Consider the following 22505-nt stretch of genomic DNA (forward strand, 5'->3'; position numbering starts at 1 on the left):
AAATGACACTGAGAAGAATGAGGTATGACTCCTGTCTTCAAGAAATATAATCTAGGGGCCGGCACCGTGACTCACTTGGTTAATCCTCCGCCTGAGGTACTGGCATCCCATGTGGGCGCCGGGTCTAGTCCTGGTTGCTCCTCTTCCAGTCCAGCTCTCTGCTGTGGCCCAGGAAGGCAGTGGAGGATGGCCCAAGTGCTTGGGCCCTGCACCAGCATGGGAATCGGCACAGCGCCGGCCGTAGCAGCAATTTGGGGAGTAAACCAAAGGAAGGGAGACCTTTTTCTCTGTCTCTCTCTCTCTCACCGACTATAACTCTACCTGTCAAATAAATAAATAAACAAACAAATAAATAAATTCTAGGGGGAGGAAGTTATGGTGCAGCAGGTTAAACAATTGCTTGTGACACCTTCATTGTATATCGTAGTGCTGGTTCTAGTCCTGGTTCTTCTGCTTCTGATCCAACTCCCTGCTGATGCATCTGGGAAGCAGCAAAATGATGGCCCAAGAACTTGAGTTTCTGCCACCAGGAACTCCCTAATGGAGTTCTTGGCTCCTGGCTTTGGCCTGGCCCAGCACTGGCTGTTGCAGCCATTTGGGGAGACTCAGCCTTTCAAATTCAACAAACGAACAAATAAAATCTTTTAAAAAAGTCATAATCTAGGCCGGTGCCATGGCTCACTAGGCTAATCCTCCGCCTGTGGCACCGGCACTCCGGGTTTTAGTCCCGGTTTGGGTGCCGGTTCTGTCCCGGTTGCTCCTCTTCCAGTCCAGCTCTCTGCTGTGTCCCGGGAGTGCAGTGGAGGATGGCCCAAGTGCTTGGGCCCTGCACCTGCATGGGAGACCAAGAGGAAGCGCCTGGTTCCTGGCTTCAGATCGGCCATTTGTGGGGTGAACCAATGGAAGGAAGACCTTTCTCTCTCTCTCTCTCTCTCACTGTCTAACTCTGCCTGTCAAAAAAAAAAAAAAAGTCAAAATCTACATGGAGTACAGGACATACTCATAAGTAACCATAACTTAATGGATAAATGAAAAAGTTGCTTTAGGGAAATTTCCACTAGGAGTAAAGAATGGGGAGAAATCTAGATTTTTGTGAAGAAGTTGGCATTTTATGCTGAGTGTTGAAGGATGAGTAGACAAATGGAAATGGAAAGACATTATTGGTGACAATAAAAATAATTACACCTAATATTCACTTAGCACATACCATGTACCTGGCATTCTGCTATCAAATTATACATCTTGGGGTAGATGTTTGGCCTAGAGGTTAAGGTGCCAGTTAAGAGACCCTTATCCCATATATCTGGCTACCTGAGTTTGAGTCATGGTTCTGGTGTCCAATTCCAGCTTCCTGCTAATGCACACCTGGGAGGCAACCGCTGTTGGCTTGAGAACTTGGGTCTCTGCCACTCATGTGGGAGACCTGGATTAAATTACCGGCTTCTAGGTTTGACCTAGTCCAGCCCTTGCTGTTGCAGACATCTGGGAAATGAACCAGCTGATGAGAGCTCTCTCTGCCTGTCTTGCTAATAAATAGATAAATCATAATAAAAAATAACACACCTAATCTCACGTAAGTTTCATGGAAACTCTATGAGATAAGTAGTATTACTATCTCCAATTTATAGATGGAGAAACTGAGGCTTAGAAGGTCAACTATTTGCCCAAAGTCACAAGGTGGTTGAGCTGGGATTCACACCCAGGAACCTACTATAAGGAGCTCTGTCATATGAACTGAGGTTGGAAAACGCAGGCTCGCAGGGGATTAGATAGGGAGATTTCTGAAGGCAGGGGCACGTGTGTCTTGTTCATCTGTCTCTATGACTAGGCATGAGGCAGTACCCAACCAATGGTAGATAAATCTTTGTCACAAGACAAATTGAAAGGAATGCTGCTTCCCTGCTGTTGGAGTGTAGATGTGTGGCTGGAAGGTAGGACAGGAAGGTCAGGGTGAGTCTGGGTTGTGTGTGAAAGTGGAAATTTTAAGCAGAGGTGGAGCTGACCAAAGTCCATCACAGAGTCAGAGAGCTAACTGGACAGTGTGCTGGATGGCAGGAAGGAGTTCAGTTAGTGGAAAAGCCCATTGGGAAGTCCAAGGATGGACATGGGGTTGGGTGAAGAGTCTGCGTGGTTAGAACTGATGAGAAGAGAACAGCTGGCACCAGTCTCCAGTTTACAGAAGTGAGTGTGTTACAGGTTCGTTCTCTATCACACTTTCTTGGTGGCAAACCATCCTCCTCCTTCACTAACCTCTTTCCTCTGAGCCTACTTCCTCATCTGTGAAATGGGGATAAACATACTTAATGGTAAAGGGTTGTTGTGGTTGTTGTTTCAAGTATGACGGTGTTTCAAGAAATTCATGGCAAAATGGAATTAGAAGATACACTTTTTGATACAGAAGAATTTTTAAATTCACATATCTTTTTTTTTCATAGTACTCACTTCTCATGAACTTCATGAAGACCCTTCATATGCATGGATTTCAATCTTTTTTTGCACCCAAATGAACTGATCTTTTCATTCCACTTCCACAGACTTTTTGAAGTAGCCTGGTATTAGGGGAACCGTCAGTATTTGGGGTCCCCCATCCGCACACCAGTATCCTTCTTCCATGTTAGCTGTGCTCTTTACTTCACAAGAGGACGTCTTGGCTGCACTTCCTCTCAAGAACTGAAATAATTTCATGGCATGTGCCAGAAGGCCCACGAGTCTACAGGGTCTGGAACAACACTCCCCAGCTGGCACTGTTTGTTTTGGCTAAGGCCCCTTCCTTTGCTAACCCCACCCACTCCTCCCTGTCAGTAGAGACCTGGGACCCAAGAACCCCTGAATCAGAAGTGATAACAGCTCTCCAGTTCTTCCAGAAACACAAGGTCCTTTGGAAAATCAAACTCAAAGAGGAACAAAAAAACCTACATAACCAAATGAGTTACATATTCTTTCCTGATAAGCACAGCTAATTCAAGGAATTATTTCTTCCTCCTTTACTTATCCCTCCCATGAAAAATAAATAAATAAAAAGGACAGAATAATGTCTCATGGAGACTATTTTCCTTCATACACATAAGCCAGGTGGACAGATACTAGGCCTCCCCTTCTGTGGAGGGGGAGTGGGAGCACAGCAAGGCTCAGGAGGCTGGCCTGTCACACAGCACACCCTGAAATGAGACCTAGCTGATAAATCAGTCCCACAGAGCTCTAGTTTTTCATTCAAGTCTTCTCTGTCTCTAGGAAGTTGTCCACAAGAACATATGAAGAGGCATCTGGAGCCACTTGATGATTTTTCAAGTTTGATTTTTGTCATTGTTATGTGTTTACACATATGGTATACTTAAGCCCTAGGCACAAAATGACCTGATCCTTGTCATTTTCTGTATAAAACATATTTTGTTTTACCTCCTTTTTTGGGGCCTGAGGTTACATACTGCTTAATTATTTGTCCTTTCTAAATAAAGCTTATCTTTGGGAGGGACAGGATTCAGTTTTTTCAGTATCTTTCTGAGGCCTACGTATTTGATGAATTCTTCATAAATACTTGAGAGGGCAGTGAAGAGAAGAGAAGCAGGCAGTACAGTATAGTTTCTGGAAAATGGAGGTAAAAGATAGATTTATATTGGCGCAAAATATTTTTTTTAAAAAAAAGATTTATTTATTTATTTGAAAGTCTGAGTTACACAAAGAGGCAGAGAGAGGGAGAGGGGGAGCAAGAGAGGTCCTCCATCTGCTGGTTCACTCCCCAAATGGCTGCAACAGCTAGAGCTGCACTGATCCAAAGCCAGGAGCCAGGGGCTTCCTCTGGGTGCCGGGGCCCAAGCACTTGGGCCATCTTCTACTGCTTTCCCAGGCCATAGCAGAGAGCTGGATTGGAAGTGGAACAGCCAGATCTAGAACAGGAGCAGCCAGGACTTGAATTTGGGCCCATATGGGATGACAGCACTGCTGTGCCACAGTGACGGCCCTGGTGCAAAACCTTTTGGGACCCATGCATACAAGAAATCTTCAAAAAGTTCACGAACAATGTAGATTGTAAAAAAAAAAAAAAAAAACTAGACATGGGCCGGTGCCGTGGCTCACTTGGTTAATCCTCCACCTGTGGCGCCAGCATCCCATATGGGCACCAGGTTCTAGTCCCGGTTGTTTGTCTTCCAGTCCATCTCTCTGCTGTGGCCTGGGAGGGCAGTGGAGGATGGCCCAAGTGCTTGGGCCCCTGCATCCGCATGGGAGACCAGGAGGAAGCACCTGGCTCCTGGCTTCGGATCAGCGCAGCACCAGCTGTGGTGGCCATTTGGGGAGTGAACCAATGGAAGGAAGACCTTTCTCTCTGTTTCTGTCTCTCACTTTAACTCTACCTGCCAAATTAAAAACAAACAAACAAAACCAAAAAACAAACAAACAAAAAAAACTAGGCATGGGTTTCAAAACATTTTTGCACCAAAATAAACTTATTTAAATTCTATTTTACACAAGCTTTCTTTTTTTTTTTTTTTTTTTTTTTTCAGGCAGAGTGGATAGTGAGAGAGAGAGACAGAGAGAGAAAGGTCTTCCTTTGCCGTTGGTTCACCCTCCAATGGCCGCCACGGCCGGCGCGCTGCGGCCGGCGCACCGCACTGATCCGATGGCAGGAGCCAGGAGCCAGGAGCCAGGTGCTTTTCCTGGTCTCCCATGGGGTGCAGGGCCCAAGCACTTGGGCCATCCTCCACTGCACTCCCTGGCCACAGCAGAGGGCTGGCCTGGAAGAGGGGCAACCGGGACAGAATCCGGCGCCCCGACCGGGACTAGAACCCGGTGTGCCGGCGCCGCTAGGCGGAGGATTAGCCTAGTGAGCCGCGGCGCCGGCCCACAAGCTTTCTTTATTTCTTCCTTTCTTTACTTGACAGAGTTACAGACAGTGAGAGAGAAAGAGAGAGAGAGAAAGGTCTTCCTTCTGTTGGTTCACCCCCCAAATGGCCACCAGGGCCGGCGCGCTGAGCCGATCCGAAGCTAGGAGCCAGGTACTTCCTCCTGGTCTCCCATGCGGGTGCGGGGGCCCAAGCACCTTGTCCATCCTCCACTGCTCCTCCCGGGCCACAGCAGAGAGCTGGACTGGAAGAGGAGCAACCAGGACTAGAACCCAGTGCCCATATGGGATGCTGGCGCTGCAGATGGAGGATTAGCCGAGTAAGCCACGGCGCCGGGCCCAACACATACTTTCTTTTTTAAAGATTTATTTTATTTATTTGAAAGACAGAGTTACAGAGAGAGCTAGAGACAGAGAGAGAGAGGTCTTTCATCCGCTGATTCATTCCCCAGATGGCTGCAACGGCCGGAGCTGCGCCGATCCTAAGCCAGGAGCCAGGAGCTTCTTCTGGGTCTCCCACACGGGTGCAGGGGCCCAAGAACTTGGGTCATCTTGTACTGCTTTCCTAGGCCATAGCAGAGAGCTGGATCTGAAGTAGAGCAGCCAGGACTCGAACCGGTGCCCATATGGGATGCTGGCTCTTCAGGCCAGGGTGTTAACCTGCTGCACCATGGCACTGGCCCCTACACAAACTTTTTGAAGTACTTTTCTAGTTACTCAATAAAAGTGGCTAATTTTAATGCTTTGGTCATTACTGCTATTTAGAAACAATACTTACACTTGGAATACCACAGTGGGTCCAGAATTTAAAAAACTAATTCAAATCTCAATTCCATCACTAAGATTTATTTATTTATTTTCATTTTTATTTGAAAGGCAGAAAGATGGAGAGACAGAGAGATCTAGCTCACTCTCCAAAAGTCCCCTTTGGCTAGGGCCGGGTCAGGTCAAAGCTGGGGATCAGGAACTCCATCTGGGTCTCTCCCAAGTGGTGCCAGAAACCCAAGTATTTCAGCCATCATCTACTGCCTTCCACAGTGCTGGTTAACAGGAAGCGAGGACTCCAAACAAGCACTTCCATGTGGGACAGGGTCTCCCAAGGGGGCAAGCAGGCCCCAACCCCCCCCCCCCCTTCCATTATTTTAATATAGGAAGAGTACTGGATTTAGGGTTAAGAGATTAAGGTGTGAGGCCTTGCCGTGGATTGGCTATGTGTCCTTGGATAAGTAACTTAACATCTGTGAATTTCAGATGCAAAAGAAGGAGATTGAGGAGTCATTACTTTTCCTTCTTCCAGCTCTAACAGCCCCTACGTCTACAGTGTAGTCATTTCCTTCCTCTGGCCCCAGTGTGCTCTTCTTTACCTCAGGGCAGGTCCAGGGTGTGTGGATCCCAGTGCCTGTCCGGCATAGTTGAAGAGGGCCCTGGCCATTGTCTGGCTCTGACTCTGACAGCTGGGTGGCATGAACGACAGAGCCCAGCCACCCCCACAGTTTGTGTGGGGGCACCTGTCTCCTTTATTTCTTGCTTTTTTTTTCTTTTTTGATAGGCAGAGTGGACAGTGAGAGAGAGAGAGAGAGAGAGAGAAAGGTCTTCCTTTTGCCATTGGTTCACCCTCCAATGGCCGCCGCAGCCGGTGCGCTGCGGCCGGCACACCGCGCTGATCCGATGGCAAGAGTCAGGTGCTTCTCCTGGTCTCCCATGGGGTGCAGACCCCAAGCACTTGGGCCATCCTCCACTGCACTCCCTGGCCACAGCAGAGAGCTGGCCTGGAAGAGGGGCAACCGGGACAGAATCCGGCTCCCCGACCGGGACTAGAACCCAGTGTGCCGGCGCCGCAAGGCGGAGGATTAGCCTAGTGAGCCGCGGCGCCGGCCTCCTTTATTTCAATTATAAAAATATAAGGGAAAAATGATCACGATGAGAATTATGTCCCCTATTAATAAAAAAAAGTCCAGGGTCTAGCGTGAATAGTACCTTTAGGAAATATTTATTAATAAATAAAGCAAACAAAAATAATAGTACATCTCAACAGCAATGCAGAACAACTTCCCTTCTAAGGGTGTAATGTAATGCCTTTAAAAGTAGAGTCTTGCTTAAATGCATTGCGCTCACTGTAATCGTTAACTTCCTTGATACCTCTTTTGAAGTATATGGAATTTAGACAGCACTTTGACTAACATTTTCTCACCTGACCCTTCATAGAAGCCAAAGAATGGGAACAAATCAGGCATTATTTATCCCTATTTTTAACATGGGTAGGGGGCCTGGGGAAAGTGTGGAGAGCTGGCCAAGGCTTACAGGAGAGTTGGAGCAACCATTCAAATTGCCTGGCTTTCTCCAGCCATACTTGCCAGTACTCCTGGTTACAGCAATCCTGCAACGCAGCCTTGCTGGCTGGGGTGGTTCAGGGGTCCCCCCCCCCAAGTCCTTTCCGCGATCCAGCAGGTAGTGTGCCCTACTCTCTGTGTTGGAGTTGGCTAACATTCCGGGCTGTTGTGTCTGGAGCTGATGGGAGCACAGCCATTCAGATGCCGGGATTTGGCTCAGGGAAGGGTCGGACCACCTGGCGCGCGTCGGCACCAAAGGGTCTCTAGACACGCAGATTTTTGGGTCCAGTCCCTGACCGTGTCTGATTCCTAACACTTCGGGATCCGCGTTTCAGTCAGTCTTTCCTCATCACACAAACTGAAGTAGTTGATGTACTCTTACTATCGCAGTAATTATTGTCGTCGTGGATACCAAGGAAGCATTTATCACTACTGTCTCTTTCACTACCTTAGAATGGGAATTCCATGAGACCGGGGACTAGTCTGGTTTCCTAGAACCCTGCAGCCCTCACGGTAGGAGGTCAGTGAATGTTTATCGAATTGAATGTACGCTGAAGTTTGAAATCGCTGTCACGCACCGCTCCGTCAGTTTACTACGGGGAAACTAAGTCTCACGGCGGTGGAAGCGCCCGCCCCAGGGTTGGTAGGGGGAAGGGCCAGGGTAAAACTTCACAGTCTGAGTCCCGAGCGAGCACCGGCTCTGCTCCGCACAAAGGGACTCTTAAGGGAAAACGAAATCCACTCGGAAGAAAAGGCGTTTTCTTCTCACAAATACTCGTTTCCGGGGGTGGGGGGGCTCGTGGGCGTGAGGGCTACGGGTAATTCCGTTCTCACTCACGATGTGCCCGCTGCCCCTGAGAGGCAAGGGCCTGTCCTCCAAGACCCGAGTCTAACCCATCTCCGAGCCGCGTCCCGGCGGGGCCCAGCTGGGAGGAGCCGCGCACAGCCCGCGGAGGTGAGCGCCGCTCGTCCAAGGTCACTCGGGCAGGGCCCGGAGGGGTCAGGCCCCCCGGGAGCTGGGCAAGGGGTGGTGTTCGGCTCGGATGAAGACCCCCCCTTTAGCAACTTGGCAGTCGGGGGAGACATTAACGACTTCGTCCCCGAATCCGGCACGAAATCTAGAGTGCGAGCAGGCCGAATCGGCCGCATGGCCCGTTCCCATGTGCTCCACCTGCGCCCTTTCTCACGCGCTGGCCCTTTAAGGCACCTCCCCCTCTCCACCCCCCCCACCTCTCCTGCTTCGCCATTGCCTGCACCCCCCCCCCCACCTCTAGAATTGCATCAGGCACGTGCTCGCCCCCGTCCGGTCTTAGCTCCGCCACCACCACTCCTCCCCCTCCGCCCCCCCCCCCCCCGCTCGGGAGGTGCACCGAGGAATCGGAGGCGAGGGGAGGGGCGAGGGGCGGGCCCGCGTGGCCGTGCGCGCGCGCTCCCGCCGCCTCCGCCAGCCTGCCCGTCGCCCAGGGCCAGCCCAGCGGGCGCGCGCCCGCCGCGCCGTCCCCTCCCCTCGCCAGCCGCGTCGCGAGGCGCGCGCCCGCCCGCCGCCTGCCGCGGATCGCGTGGTCTGCTCGGCTCGCCGCGCCTCTCCCCCGTCCGTCCATATTGCTGCAGCCCCCGAGCCGGGAAGCCCGGGCCGCCCCGGGGGCGGGGGGGGAGGGAGGGACGGGACGAGAAGCCTGCCAGGCTCGGGGTGGGGGCGTCTTGCGAGGAACGGGCGGGGGGGGACGCGCGCCGAGGAGGCCTGGACCGCAGATTGGGGGGCCTTCCTCCCCCCCCCGCCCCACCAGTGGGCCTCGGATCTACGGCGGCTGCATCCGACCGGGAGGGGGGCCGCGCCTAGCGTGAAGCCCGACTCTTCTCCGCAGGGACTGGGGCCCAGCGCCCCGGAGGAAGGCGTCGCGGGCGCCCTGCGAGCCAAGTTCGAGGCGGGGGAGGCAGCCCCGGGCGCGCCCGGCTTCTCCGGGGGGGCGGGCGCGCAGATGGCCACTCAGGTGGAGCCGCTGCTGCCGGGGGGCGCCCCCCTCTTGCAGGCCGAAGAGCACGGGGGGCTGGTGAGGAAGAAGCCTCCACTGGCGTCTGAGGGCAAGGGCGAGCCCGGGGCGAACGACGTCGGAGGCGGGGAGCCGGACGGCGGCGCCCGGAGACCCCGACCGCCCTACGCCAAGCCACACAAGGAGGGCATTGGGCAGCAGGAGCGCGAGAGCCCACGGCTGCCGCAGCCGCCCGGCGCCGAGGGCCCAGTCAGCGACGGGGAGGAGGGCGGCGGCGAGCCGGGCGCTGGCGGAGGAGCGGCCGGAGCCGCGGGCGCCGGGCGCCGAGACTTCGTGGAAGCCCCCCCGCCCAAGGTGAACCCGTGGACTAAGAACGCGCTCCCGCCGGTCCTGGCCACCGTGAACGGACAGTCCCCTCCAGGTGGGTCTCCGTGCTTGCTCTCCAGGGTCTAAGGGGCCTCTTCCGGGGATACCGGCGTCCCCTCCCCCAGCGGCCTCCGGGGGTCGGCCCCTAGTCGTGGTGACTCGGGATTTTTTTTTTTATTACCTCCTGGCTAATTAGGGTCATCGTGCATTCCCTCCCCCTTCCCGTTGCACGCTCGGGAACCTGCCCCGCTGGAGTGCCGGGCCTCCAGGAGGCCACCTCCTGGGCCGCAGCGGTTAGTGGGCAACGGCGTGGTCCGGGCCTACCTCGCCATAGAAGAGGGGGTGGGTGCTGGTGCCGGGGAAGGGCCTTCTGTCCCCGGCCGCGCGTTGGTCCAGACGGTCTCCGGTGGGCACCTTCCTGGGAGGCCCCCTCTCCTACCGCGCCCGGGTTTCGGCCGCGTTGCGAGCGTCCCCACGTTGTAAACGCTTAATGAGCATATGTCAGGGGCAGCCCGGCGCCGAGCTCCGGCGGGCCGCACGGACTCGGGATTTAAAAGTTAGCAAGTTTGCTGTCGAGGAGATGGTGTTGGGCCGGAGAATCGCCATTCGGAGACAGACTGAGGTCAGTTAAGGGAGGACGAGGGAAGGAGGAAACCCAACGTGTCATTGGATGCTGTGGTTTCCCTCCAATGCCGGGCACCTTCCGCCTTGAGCTGGAGCCCCGCGGCGAGTGTGCCGAGGGGTGGGGTGGCAGGGAGAGCCAGTTAGGGCCGGCGGAAAACGTGAGGCGGGTGAGGGGCTTGCGGCGACTCGAGGGGCGTGTGGCCGCGGGGAGGGAGTGGCCGGGCGGGCGGGTGACAGTTGGGCGCCATGCGCTGCGCCGGCGGCCCGCGGGGCCTGTGCGTTCGGTGCGGGTCGCGGCGGCCAGGGTGGGAGGCGGGTGCGGGCCCGAGGCGCGAAGGGTGCGTCTGCGCGGGTGTAAGTGCGCGCCCCCTTCCCGGCATTCCTCCGCAGCCGGGGCAACGTGGTGCTCCCGGCGCGCTAGTGCATGTGACCACCGCCCGGTGCGCCCCGGGCCTCCCTCTCGCCTCCGCTTCGGGGTGTTTTTGGGCCGGGCGCCTTGGGGGAGGTGAAGGTGTTGGAAATCCCAGCAGAGCGGTGACAGTGTGAGGAGACAGTCGTTGCAGAATATGGAGTCCGCGCTGGGCCTCCCCTGGCTGGCTTAGGTGGGGGGCCCGCCCTCTCTCTTGTTGGCTCTCTTTGGTTTGGGGTCCTTCTGAAGTGGGCCGGTGTTGGAACTGAGTGGTAGTTCTAAAACGATGGTCTCTGTCCGTAACCCTAGTGCTTTTTCAAAACTTCCGCGTCCTGCAGTGAGCTGGCTGAGGCTGACTGGTCAAACCTTCGAAACGGGGAAAGGCAAGAGGAACGGGAGCTTAATGCCTTCACATTCGGAGGGAGGAAGCACTGTTAGTCCTCGGCGCACCACCAGCGCCCATCCTGAAAACAGCACGTGGCCAGTTTTCTTCTTCTTTTTTTTTTTTTTTTTACAAGATGCTTCAGTTGAAGGGGAGAATTTGGGGTTTACAACAGTGTTCTTTCTACTCCTCCTCCCCTTCCCTCTTTTCCTTCCGAACCCTCTTATGCAAAGGACAATGCTGAAACCTCCCATTTTCTTTCAAATCCCTCCTATCCACCCACAGTGCTAGGGAAAACAACTTTAAGACACTCTTTGGTCCTTCCCCCTCTTTAAACTCAGAGGTATAATCATCCCTAAGAGAGCACTCCTCAGAAGTTTAAATGGGGCTACTCACCCTGGCTGCTGCTTCTGCTTAGCTAATGGTGGACCTGCCTTGTGGGTTTTAAATCAGCCATGACATCAGCTGGTGTTGGGTGCCTGAGCTGGCATTTTGTGTAAGTCCAGGGGCCCTTGATAGCTTGCGTCACTGGGGTTATTGATTGTGGGAAGAAGACAGCTTGGCTGGCATCTCGCCTTTCCTTCTGAGTGGGTAAGGTGCCGGCTGTAAGCTCCCAAAGCGAAATTCTGAGTCTGGTGGATTTGCTGTATTCTTGTCTTTCTGGAATTTTAAGGCAAGAGAGTATCTGTTTGCTAGTTTAGAATCTTTGGAATAGTTTTTTGTCTAGCCAAATTAATCCAGTAGTTGAGTCTGTTTAAGCCTGTTAGGGCTGGGCTGCTTTTTGAGAGAATTCTGTGGTTGGATCCTCTGCTCTGTGAGTTAGGTAGTAGCCCTTTCCCTGGAGCTAGCATGGACCTCTAAGGCCCATTTCCAGCCCTGCTTTTGTTTGCAGCCTGGGCAAATTTAAATGTGACACCAGCGGAGTGACTGTGTGGTCTTGGGAATTTTTGTGTTCTGTGATGCATATGTTTTTGGGAGTCTACAAAAATGAGTGCCTCATAAGCAAGCTAAAAGCTTTCCAAAGCTTGCTGCAGATGCCTATTTTTAGCCCTCCTTTTGGCTCAGATGCTGGTGTTTTAGTTCTTTAAGGGACACATGCAGTAACTAGTAATAAAATATGTTTTACGATATCTTCTCTTTTCTTGAAGGGTTCTCTACTCATGTTTAAGCTTCCAAGTTTTAGGTTTGTAACCTTCAGTCTTGGGATTTGCATTTTGGTTTTTTGAAATCCCCTTGTCCCTTAGGGCATTTTCAAAATGTCTTATAATAATTTTTACCTTATTCCAGACACTAAGTGTAGGATGTAGGGTGATGCTATATAGCAGATGCTTTGGGGACGAATTGCATGCATTCATATGTTAACCCTACCACTTGTAAGCCATGAACCCTTGGACAAGTTGTTTAACCATAATCTGTGCCTCACCTTCACCATGTGTATACGGGGATTAATTTGTTACTTAGCTTGTCTCATAGGGCTATTGTGAACATTCACTTTGATGATACATGGAAGATATGAGCCCAGCCCCGGGCCTGTGGTAGCTCTTACATCTGGGTGATTGTGGGACTTTCAGGGACTTTTTCTGAGTCTCCATTTTCCTCCATATGTAGAATGAGGAGATTGGAAAATGCATGCCTTTCTTTTTTGTTGTTGCTTTAGTGGTACTTTGTGAATAAGTGAGTGGGATCTGTCTCCTTTTTTAAAGATTTATTTATATATTTGAAAGAGTTACACTGACAGAGAAAGAGAGGCAGAGAGAAACATCTTCCATCTGTTGGTTCACTCTCCAGTTGTCCTCAACGGCCAAGCCAGGAGCTGCTTCCAGGTCTCCCACGTGGGTGCAGGGGCCCAAGGACTTGGGCCATCCTCCACCGCTTTCCCAGGCCATAGCAGAGAGCTGGATCGGAAGTGGGGCAGCGGAGACTCACACCAGTGCCCATATGGGATGCCGGCACTGCAGGTGGCAGCTTTACCTGCTACACTGCAGTGCCAGCTCTGAGATCTGTCTCCTTTAAAATTGACTTTGCTTATCCAGCTACATGAAGGGCATGTTATGGATAGCCTTACAGGTTGGTAACCCAAAGAATTGGCTATTTTCCTTTGGAAGTATATGATGATTTTTTAAAAAATAGGTTTTAATATTTTGCTCTGCCTTTTGTAATGAATGATTGTCTTTGGGGAGAGTGCCCTGGTGCCCTCAGAGCTGTGGGGAAAGGCCAGGGCCACTGAACTAAGTTTGTTTTGGCCAGAACACATGAGACCACCCCAGGAGCCTCCCTCCACCCAGCCAGCAGGATAATCAGTGAGTGGGGTTGCTGTGTACACACCTGTAGCTTGGTGTAGTGAGAAAAGTAGAGCCAACTAGGTCTGAGACTTAGGTGTTGTGCTTTAGGTACTCTGTGTGTGTGTGTGTATGTCCCTTTGAAATGCAATTAACTGATGGCACAAAATAAAAAAAGTTATAATCGAGCTGCCTTGTGGTGCCCGAGATCCTCTGCTGCACTGAGCTGGCGGATAAATAAACTTCTACTCTTTGCTGTTTTCTTTCCTGCCTTTGGATCCTTCCCAAGCTGCCTGTGGCTGTCCCAAGGCATGGCTGTGACCTTAGTGTTAGAGCTACTTCAGACAGTCCACACTCCAGAAAGGGGGCTGCATGTCAGTAAGAGCTCTTCCCTGGATACATAACAGTCCACACTTTGTGTTGTAGCTGTGCTTCTAATTTGCTGTGCAGTCTTGAGTGAATTACTCACTGTCTCTGAACCACTGTTAGCTCATCTTCAAAGCAAGAATCATGAAATAGCTATTTGAGAGCATTGTGCAAATTAAAGAAGATAATGTTTGTAAAGCCCTTTACTTAGTGCCAGTCACAGAGGAAGTGCCAATAAGTGCTGCTTATTTAATAGTAGCTATTTTTAAGTTTTTGTAATAAACGATCACCATTATTAGAGGTGTTTATTCCACTTTTGATTGTGTCCATGGCTGGCAAGGTAGACACCAGCGGCATGCTTAAGGTTTCTCTGCCTCTGCTTCTTTATCTGTAAAACAAGGGAATTGAATTAGGTCTAAATATCTTCTTTTTTTTCTTTTTCTTTTTCTTTTTTTTTTTTTTTTTTTTTTTTTTTTGACAGGCAGAGTGGATAGTGAGAGAGAGAGAGACAGAGAGAAAGGTCTTCCTTTTGCTGTTGGTTCACCTTCCAATGGCTGCCACGGCTGGCGCGCTGCAGCCGGTGCGCTGCGGCCGGCGCACCGCGCTGATCCGAAGGCAGGAGCCAGGTGCTTCTCCCGGTCTCCCATGGGGTGCAGGGCCCAAGCACTTGGGCCATCCTCCACTGCCCTCCCGGGCCACAGCAGAGAGCTGGCCTGGAAGAGGGGCAACTGGGAAAGAATCCGGCACCCTGACCGGGACTAGAACCTGGTGTGCCGGCGCCGCTAGGTGGAGGATTAGCCTATTGAGCAATGGCGCCGGCCCTAAATATCTTCTAATTTCTTCTAGTGTTAAAACTTTTTTTTTTCTTCTCCTTTTCAGTAAACCACCTTTTCAGAAAAGAAAGAAACGGGAGTAGAGCTTTATATGTGTGTATATTTGCCCTTATGATTAGGAGCTCCTTCTTTGAACTCAAACTCTGTGAGGGCTGGAGAGACTTGTGAACCTAGGTGGATGGCTTGGAGGGTACATGTGGCATTGTACACATTATGTGCCTGACAGTGTGATGATAGGAACATAGAGTGCTGCCTGTGAAAATTCTTTGCCACTACATCTGCTAGCACCATAGATCTCACTGTCCATTTGGAGAGCAAGTGGGTATAGAGGAGCAAATTAATTTGCTGTGAGGTTAGCAATAATCCAGTTTCTAAACGTGAGAAGTTCTAGATAATGCATTATTTTTTTCAGTAAGTAAATGGCATTTGCATTTTAAAGATTTATTTATTTATTGGAAAGTCAGAGAGGGAGAGAGAGAAATGTCTTCCATCTACTGGCTAAAATGGCCATAACCTCCAGGGCTGAGCCAGGCTAGGCCAAAGCCAGGAACTTCTAGGTCTCCCATGTGGGTGAGAGGGAGGAGCTGGCGCACTTGGGCCATCTTCAGCTGCTTTCCCAGGGGTATTAGCAGGGAGTTGAATGGGAAGTGGAGCAGAAAGGATTTGAATGGGCACCCATGTTGGATGGATTTCTATACCACAGTATCTGCCCCTAAATGGCATTTTTTAAAAGGGGGAATTGTTATAGATGAAAAATATTTGTAGCATGCATAAGATGCATTCTTGTGGATCTTATATCTTCCTGACTTGAAAAAACTGGGCAATAAGAAGACATTTGGGTACAATTGAAGAGATTGGCTCATTTCAGATGAGCAAATTTTAGGTAATTAAGGTACCATATTTTGTTAGAGGAAATGATGGCATTATGGCTGCTTGTTTGCTTTTAACTCTATAACTAGTGTATTGTGCACCCCCACCCCAGAACTCCTAGTTTAGCCTCAATAAATATGACTTAGGGCACTTTTCGCCTATAGCTCAAATCACTTTATCCTTTTCTAAAGAAAGCACATAATGGGGACTCTTCTGAAGGGGAGTGGGAGAGGCAGCCTTAACCTGGTGCCTTTAGCCAGCCTAGTCTCTCTCCTTCAGAGTTGGAGTTTCTCACTAACAAGGGAGTGAGTGCCAGCCTGGGCGCAGGAGGTACTTAGGAGGTGGTTTCTGGTCCTTTGGAGGCTGGGGGGTAGTCCCAAGCCATCTTAACTCCAAAGTCCCATCTGCTGCTGCCCTTGCCTCCCCACCCAGGACTCCAGGACTGGTTCTCTTTGCTGATCTGACACCTGTCTGCAGTGGGCCCTTGACTGGAGTAGGCATTTTATAGCTGCTGCTCAGTTCCCATTCTCTTCTGGGAGTTGGGCAGTTAGAGGAGGAGAAGGAGCAGGCCTGGAAACCACAAAAGTCTCTTTAAAATGGAGAGTGTGGCAAGTGGGAGTGCTCCTGTTTGCAAAATCCAAGACAAGCTATTTGTGTGTTTGTGTGTTTGGGGGGTGGATAATTAGATTGCAGGGTCTGGTAGGGCTCCCAGGCTCCACAGGTGCCTCAGTGCTGAGTTATCTAAGGGAGTGGCTGGGATGACCTTACTTTGTGGAAATAGCACAACCTTGTGAAGGGGGAAGGTGAACATGGGCAGTGTGTACCTTTCACTTTGCCACCTTAGATTGCCTACCCTCTGGTCCTTATTCCCAGAATGGGGCTAATCCTTGTACTGAGGTGATTTTGGGGATCAAATTGATAGTGTGGGTATCCCAGTTTATATCCTACAGGATACATTAAAAAGTCCAAATGAAAAACTTGAGGCCATTATCCGTTCTGAGGGGTAATCAAGAGTTAGCTGGATTTTCCGGAAGGGCTGTTTGTGATAGTTCCAGGGCCAGCTGGCCAACTTCCTGTGGCAGGTAGCCTGGTGTCTCCCTGAGGGGTTTTCCTGGAATTCAGGGGACAGTCTCTGCAGGACACCTTCTTCCTTTGGTCTGTCTTTGGACTGGCAAAGTCCTTGGTATGGGGACAGGGTGAGGAGTGCAGTCCTTTATGAGTTTTGTAAAGCTGGCCAGATAAATCTGATGAGGTAGGGACTTGGGCACCTCAGTTGGAGTACTTCTTGTAAACCCCCATGACCCACCCCCGCCCACCCCTTCCTTAGAGGCCTGTTTACAAGGCGCCTTGTAATATCTCGCCAGGCTTACTGTGGTAACCGCCTTACCCTGGAGACACCCATTCCAGCGAATCAAAGTACCATTTCTCTGCTTAGGATGAATTTGCAAGCTTCTCAGAGAAAGGTTAAGTTCTACAGTAGCCACAAGCCTTCTGGATGAATGTCTGCCTGATCTTGGTGTGGTTTTTGCTCTGCTTTTGCTGTACAGTAATTTATTCAGGCTCCTGGTAACCCTGAGAAAGTGATAGAGTAGTCACAATTTACTAGGTGTTGCACCTGTCCTGGCCCAGGTAATCTCAGCAGGTGCTCTTTTTATCCCCACTTCAGAGGCGAGGAAAGTCAGACTCAGGAGTGGTTAAGCAACTCTGTCCTTGTAATTACTTGGACTGAAAACCTTGAGATCATGCTTACCACCTCTTTGTCACCTCACATCTAATTTACCAGTCCATCCTTTTGGCTCTTAAAAATTGTGTCCCCATCTAAATGCTTCTTACCTCCTTTGTTACCAGCCTAGACCACTCATCACTGTTTTACCTTTTTTTTTTTTTTTTTCTAAGATTTATTTATTTGGGCTGGCGCTGTGGTTTAGTAGGCTAAGCCTCCGCCTGTAGTTCTGGCATCTCCTATGGGCACCAGTTTAGTCCCAGCCACTCCACTTCTGATCTAGCTCTCTGCTTATGGCCTGGGAAAGTAGTAGAAGATGGCCCAAAGTACTTGGGCCCCTTCATCTACGTAGGAGACCCAGAAGAAGCTCCTGGCTCCTGGCTTTGGATTGGTCCAGCTCCAGCTGTTGCAGCCATTTGGGGAGTGAACCAGTGGATGGAAGACCTTTTTCTCTGTCTCTCCCTCTCTCTGTAACTCCACCTCTCAAATAAATAAAAATCTTTTTTTTTTTTTTTTTTAAGTCAGAGTTACAGAGAGAGAGGGAGAGACAGAGAGATCTTCTGTCTGCTGGGCCAGGCTGAAGCCAGGAACCAGGAGCTTCATCCAGGTCTCCTGTGTGGGTGGCAGGGGCCCAAGCACTGCTGCTTTTTCCAGGCCATTAGCAGACAGCTGGATTGGAAGTGGAGCAGGCAGGACTCAAACCAGCACCCATATGGGATGCCAGTGCTACAGGTGACAGCTTTACCTGCTGTGCCACAACAGCAGCCTCTTGTCACAGTTTTTCACCTAGATAGTTGCAGCAACCTCTACCAGTCTCCTGTTTCTCCTGCCCATAACCCTCTGGTGGCTTCTCATAGCAGAGTGAAATGTAGGATCTTTACACTGTTGTCTGAGACTACTTGATTTGGTCCTTAACCCTGTCCTTCACTGCTTGTCCCTCCTCCCATTCCCTTCCAGCAGTGTTGGTTCTCACTTTTCCTGGAGCATGTTGTGCATTCTTGCCTCAGGACCTTTTTTTTAAGAATGCTCTTGCCTGATCACTGGTAAAGAAGCCTTTCTAGACCACCTTATAAAGACTAGCAAACCAAGCCTGGGTGCTCTATCACTGTTCCTGTTACGCTGCTTCATTTTTCTTCTTAGCTCTGCTCATTTTCTTTTTTTTTTTTTTTTTTGACAGGCAGAGTGGACAGTGAGAGAGAGACACAGAGAGGAAGGTCTTCTTTTGCCGTTGGTTCACCCTCCAATGGCCACCGCGGCCGGTGCGCTGTGGCCGGCGCACCGCGCTGATCTGATGGCAGGAGCCAGGTACTTATCCTGGTCTCCCATGCGGGTGCACATCCTCCACTGCACTCCCGGGCCACAGCAGAGAGCTGGCCTGGAAGAGGGGCAGCCGAGACAGAATCTGGCATCCCGACCGGGACTAGAACCCGGTGTGCTGGCGCCGCAAGGCAGAGGGTTAGCCTATTGAGCCGTGGCACTGGCCTAACTTTTTAAAAAATTTTTAAAAAGATTGCTATTTATCTGAGAGGTAGAGTTAGAGACAAAGAGAGGGAGAGACAGAGAAAGGTCTTCCATGTGCTGGTTCACTTCCCAGATGGCCTTAACGGCTAGAGCTGAACTGATCTGAAGTCAGGAACCAGGAGCTTCTTCTAGGTCTCATATTTGGGTCCAGGGGCCCGAAGCACTTTGGACCATATTCTGCTGCTTTCCCATGCCGTAGCTGAAAGCTGGATTGAAAGAGAAGCAGCCGGGACTAGAAGGGGTGCTCATATGGGATGCTGGCATCTTAGCTGGAGGCCTAGCCCACTACACCACAGTGCCAGCTCCTAAATCCTCATAATAATTTTTAAAAAATGTTTACTTTCATCTTGAAAGGCAGAGTGATACGGAGTTGAGGAGCTTCCATTCACTGGTTTATTCCCCAAATGGCCAGGCTGAAGCCAGCAACCCAAGTACTTGAGCCATCATCTGCTGCCTTGCAGGATGCTAGGTTGGAATCAGAGTAGCTGGAATTCTAACTGGCACTCTATGGGATGCAGGCATCCCAAGTGGTGGCATTCAGCACATTTTCATTGATTGCCATTGACCTATAGTATACTTAAGTGAATGATAAAAATCTGTTGGCAAGGAGCACATGCCCTCAAATTTCAGTATGGAAGAAGTTGTATAGGGAAAGGAAAGTATGGGATTTTTGATAGTGTGTTAGGGCCCCCTGTTACCGTCAGCCAAAGAAATCTTTGGAGGATCCAGTGGCTAAGCTGAAATGGGAAGGATGAGTCGGAGTTAAATGAGAAAAATCTTGCAGAGAGCTCATTCTTGATTGAAGACAGACCCTGGGCTTCAGGTAATTCTGTTCCCTTTGTCTGTAAAATGTAGCTGACTGGAAATGCCAGCACTCCTTCTTTATAAGCACTGCTAAGATCCGGTTTTAGCTAGAAGGCAGTGGAGAGCAAAAATGATTTTAAATGAGGGAGTGGTATGATCACATTTTCCCCTTTGAAAGATGATTCTGGCCGTGTGGCAGAACCTCTCATGTTAAGAATAGATGGTTTGGGGTTTCTGGTTTGATATTTTATAGGGCAAAGCCCTAGATTACAAAAAGGAGCAGACTTCAAAGTCATTCCTGAAATGTAGATCCTGGGTAGTTGTTGGCTGTCATCCGGTAGGGGTAGAGAATGACCAGGGTGTTGGGGATATTTCTGACACTTCAAGGCCACGGTATCTGGAATGCATCTTGGTTGCTGAAAGAAGCACAATTGCTGATGGACTGATCAGATAATAAGCTCACAGCCTACCTGCTTGTCCCTGCTGCTGCTGGGCGTATGGGAAGAAGGGGAGGCCCTGGAAAAAGTGACTGGGCAGCTTCCAGACTGCAGATCCCTCTGACTCTAGATAAGGTCCCCATGCGCTAGGGTTTTGCTGTCCACGAGCTAGGCTGCTCCCACCAGCCACTCTGCAGCATGACTCTGTGGGCTGTTCCACAGACAGAGAGCCATGGACACAGGTTTCCTTCCCATCAGTGCCATCTTTTTACACCCATGCTGAAAACAACGGGTTTGCATTTGCCTAGAGATAGGCTGCTGAACTGAGTTCCGTAGAGTGATGGGCTCTACAACCTTATGCTTACCAGCTCACTTGTCAGCTCTTCTCCTATTGCTTCAGGTGCTTGGTTGTCCTTTCTCTGATTTCACATGAGGTGTGGGTATCTGGAACAAGAAGGGGCCCCAGTGGTTATTGAATCTAAACCCCTCATTTATAGGTTAGGGTACTTCTGGCCCAGAAAAGAAATAGAAAGTGTTTGAAATCAAAATTACTGGGACTTGCATATGCTCCCACTGTAGGTTGTTTTCACTCCACCTCTGGAGGCAAAAATAGAATGGGGAGGTTGTATGGGGACTTTGGAGTCAGTCATAGTTTTAGTTAGCCCAGCCACTTACCAACTGAGTGCTCTAAGATTGGTAACTGAAGTCAGTGGGGCTGTGTCTAGAGTACCCACCTACAGAATTATTGTTGAAGACGAGTTAGGTGAAGATACCTAAGTGTTTGGATTCAGGCATGTGGTCAGAAGTGATAGAGGCCAGGGTGTTGGTTGTTTGTCTTTTGAAGCTTTGAATTTGATCCAGGTCTTCACTGTGCTTAACAGAAGTTAGATGCTAAAGCCAATTTTCCTCAGTTGTCCTGGGTCCTCTGCCCCTCTATCCTTGCATGTCCTGAGCATCAGCAGCAAGACAGCCCATGCCATGTCGTAGAGCCAGTTTTGCTCCCCTGCCCAAGGCTGATCCCTGCAAATTCATTGTGAAGGGGAATTTAAGGACTCATTGGGGTCCATAGTCTGAGTAGTGAGAAGCCTTGGTAGAGTGTCAGAAGGGGATATGGATGAGCTCAGGTGTTTTATGCGAAAACTGTCCTGTGCCATTATTGGTGTCTTTATTTTATTTTATTTTATTTTTTTATTTTTTGACAGGCAGAGTGGACAGTGAGAGAGAGAGAGAGAAAGGTCTTCCTTTGCCGTTGGTTCACCCTCCAATGGCCGCCGCGGCCGGTGCGCTGTAGCCGGCGCACCGCGCTGATCCGATGGCAGGAGCCAGGTCCTTCTCCTGGTCTCCCATGGGGTGCAGGGCCCAAGCACTTGGGCCATCCTCCACTGCACTCCCTGGCCACAGCAGAGAGCTGGCCTGGAAGAGGGGCAACCGGGACAGAATCCGGCTCCCCGACCGGGACTAGAACCCGGTGTGCCGGCGCCGCAAGGCAGAGGATTAGCCTAGTGAGCCGCGGCGCTGGCCTATTGGTGTCTTTTTTGTTTCAGATTTGTTTGTGGGAGTAGAGGTCTCTGCTCTTCTTGTTCTGTATGTGTATTTTCCTGTTCTGTAGATAGGTGGAGAGGTAGAGATATCAGTCTGTACCTGTATTAACAGTGATGATAGGAAGAGAAATCAGTGAATGGATGGAATAACCTGGTTTCAGAGTCTAGTCTATGAGTGGGATTTGGGCTTGGTGACTGTAAGGTTGGGTGTGAGAGGCTTGGATACTACTGCTTGAGATTGTGAGTTAGACGGAAGTCAGGGACACAGGTGGCTCACTGGAATGCATGCACCTTTCTGTGAGGATGGAATGGTTGAAGAACTAGGATTTATTTGCTTGGAGAATCAAAGCTTGGGGTGGGTGAGAAATGCTGGTTGACTCGAAATAGAGCCATGTGTATTAGTTTTTTGTAACTACAATGAAATATCTGAGGCAGTTCACTTTATCAAGAGAAACAGTATATTTACCTCACAGTTTTGAAAATTCAGGCCCAAGATAGGGTAGTCCTGTTGGCTTGGCATTTGGTAAGAGTGGTGGCTGGCAGTGGCAGAGCACCTGCAGAGAGTATCATGTGACAAGCAAGGAAGCAGAGTGAGTGCCTGGGCCTGACTTAGTCTCTTAACTAACTCTATCACAAGAACACATTTTCAGGGCACACCTACCATCAATCTAAGGACTTCCCACTAGGTCCCCACCTCCTGAACACCGTAATTGGATTAAGTTCCCACCCTCTGGGTAGTGCCATTAAATTATGGCATTGAGGTTTAAAGTCCTGCCTGAATTCCGGAGCCAGTTGAGACTACAGCATCTGAGTCTCCATATAGCCTGACAAATAAAGCTCTACTGGCAGATGGCAAGTGAAAGGTGAGTGTGTTTTGGTTCTGGTTGAACGGTAACTTTCAACAGAGCCCCCAGCTGGGTTCACCTGTCATAGTAAGATACTGAATTCTTTGACGTGGTAGTGTCTAAACAGTTTGGATGATGGCAGTTTGCTGTAGGGGTCTGCAGCTAAAAGTTGACAGTGTAGTTTTCTAGATTTGTTCATTCAGAGAAAAATTTTTCTTTTTCATTCAGAAATGTTTGAGTCTTTGTTAGGTGACCCAAAAATTGGTCAGTTCCATGGTGGGGCTTGTGTTCTGAAAGGCAGAAGTCAAGAGTGAGCACCCCCTAGCCAGCAACCTCAGATTCAGTCC

General features: G+C 50.4%; 1 protein-coding gene across 6 annotated transcripts in view; it reads left to right on the plus strand.

The window, feature by feature from the left end:
* Positions 1–22505, plus strand: part of LARP1 (La ribonucleoprotein 1, translational regulator) — a 126560-nt gene that overhangs the window by 54249 nt on the left and 49806 nt on the right. The window contains exon 1 of one of the 6 annotated variants that reach the window (XM_070076357.2): positions 8020–8122. The exons of 3 other annotated variants lie outside the window; for them this stretch is intronic. Coding sequence is in view for 1 of the 3 variants with exons in the window: in XM_002710333.6 (XP_002710379.2) it covers positions 9147–9579 (433 nt within the window). In the remaining 2 variants the exon portion in view is untranslated. Of the gene's footprint in view, positions 1–8019; positions 8123–8660; positions 9580–9908; positions 10147–22505 lie in introns of those variants that run through there. 2 more of the 6 variants (XM_002710333.6, XM_070076356.2) reach the window with 2 other exon arrangements.

The sequence above is a fragment of the Oryctolagus cuniculus genome, chromosome 6 (assembly GCF_051225735.1).
Source record: "Oryctolagus cuniculus isolate XC-2025 breed Fujian yellow rabbit chromosome 6, ASM5122573v1, whole genome shotgun sequence".
NCBI classification, from domain to species: domain Eukaryota; kingdom Metazoa; phylum Chordata; class Mammalia; order Lagomorpha; family Leporidae; genus Oryctolagus; species Oryctolagus cuniculus.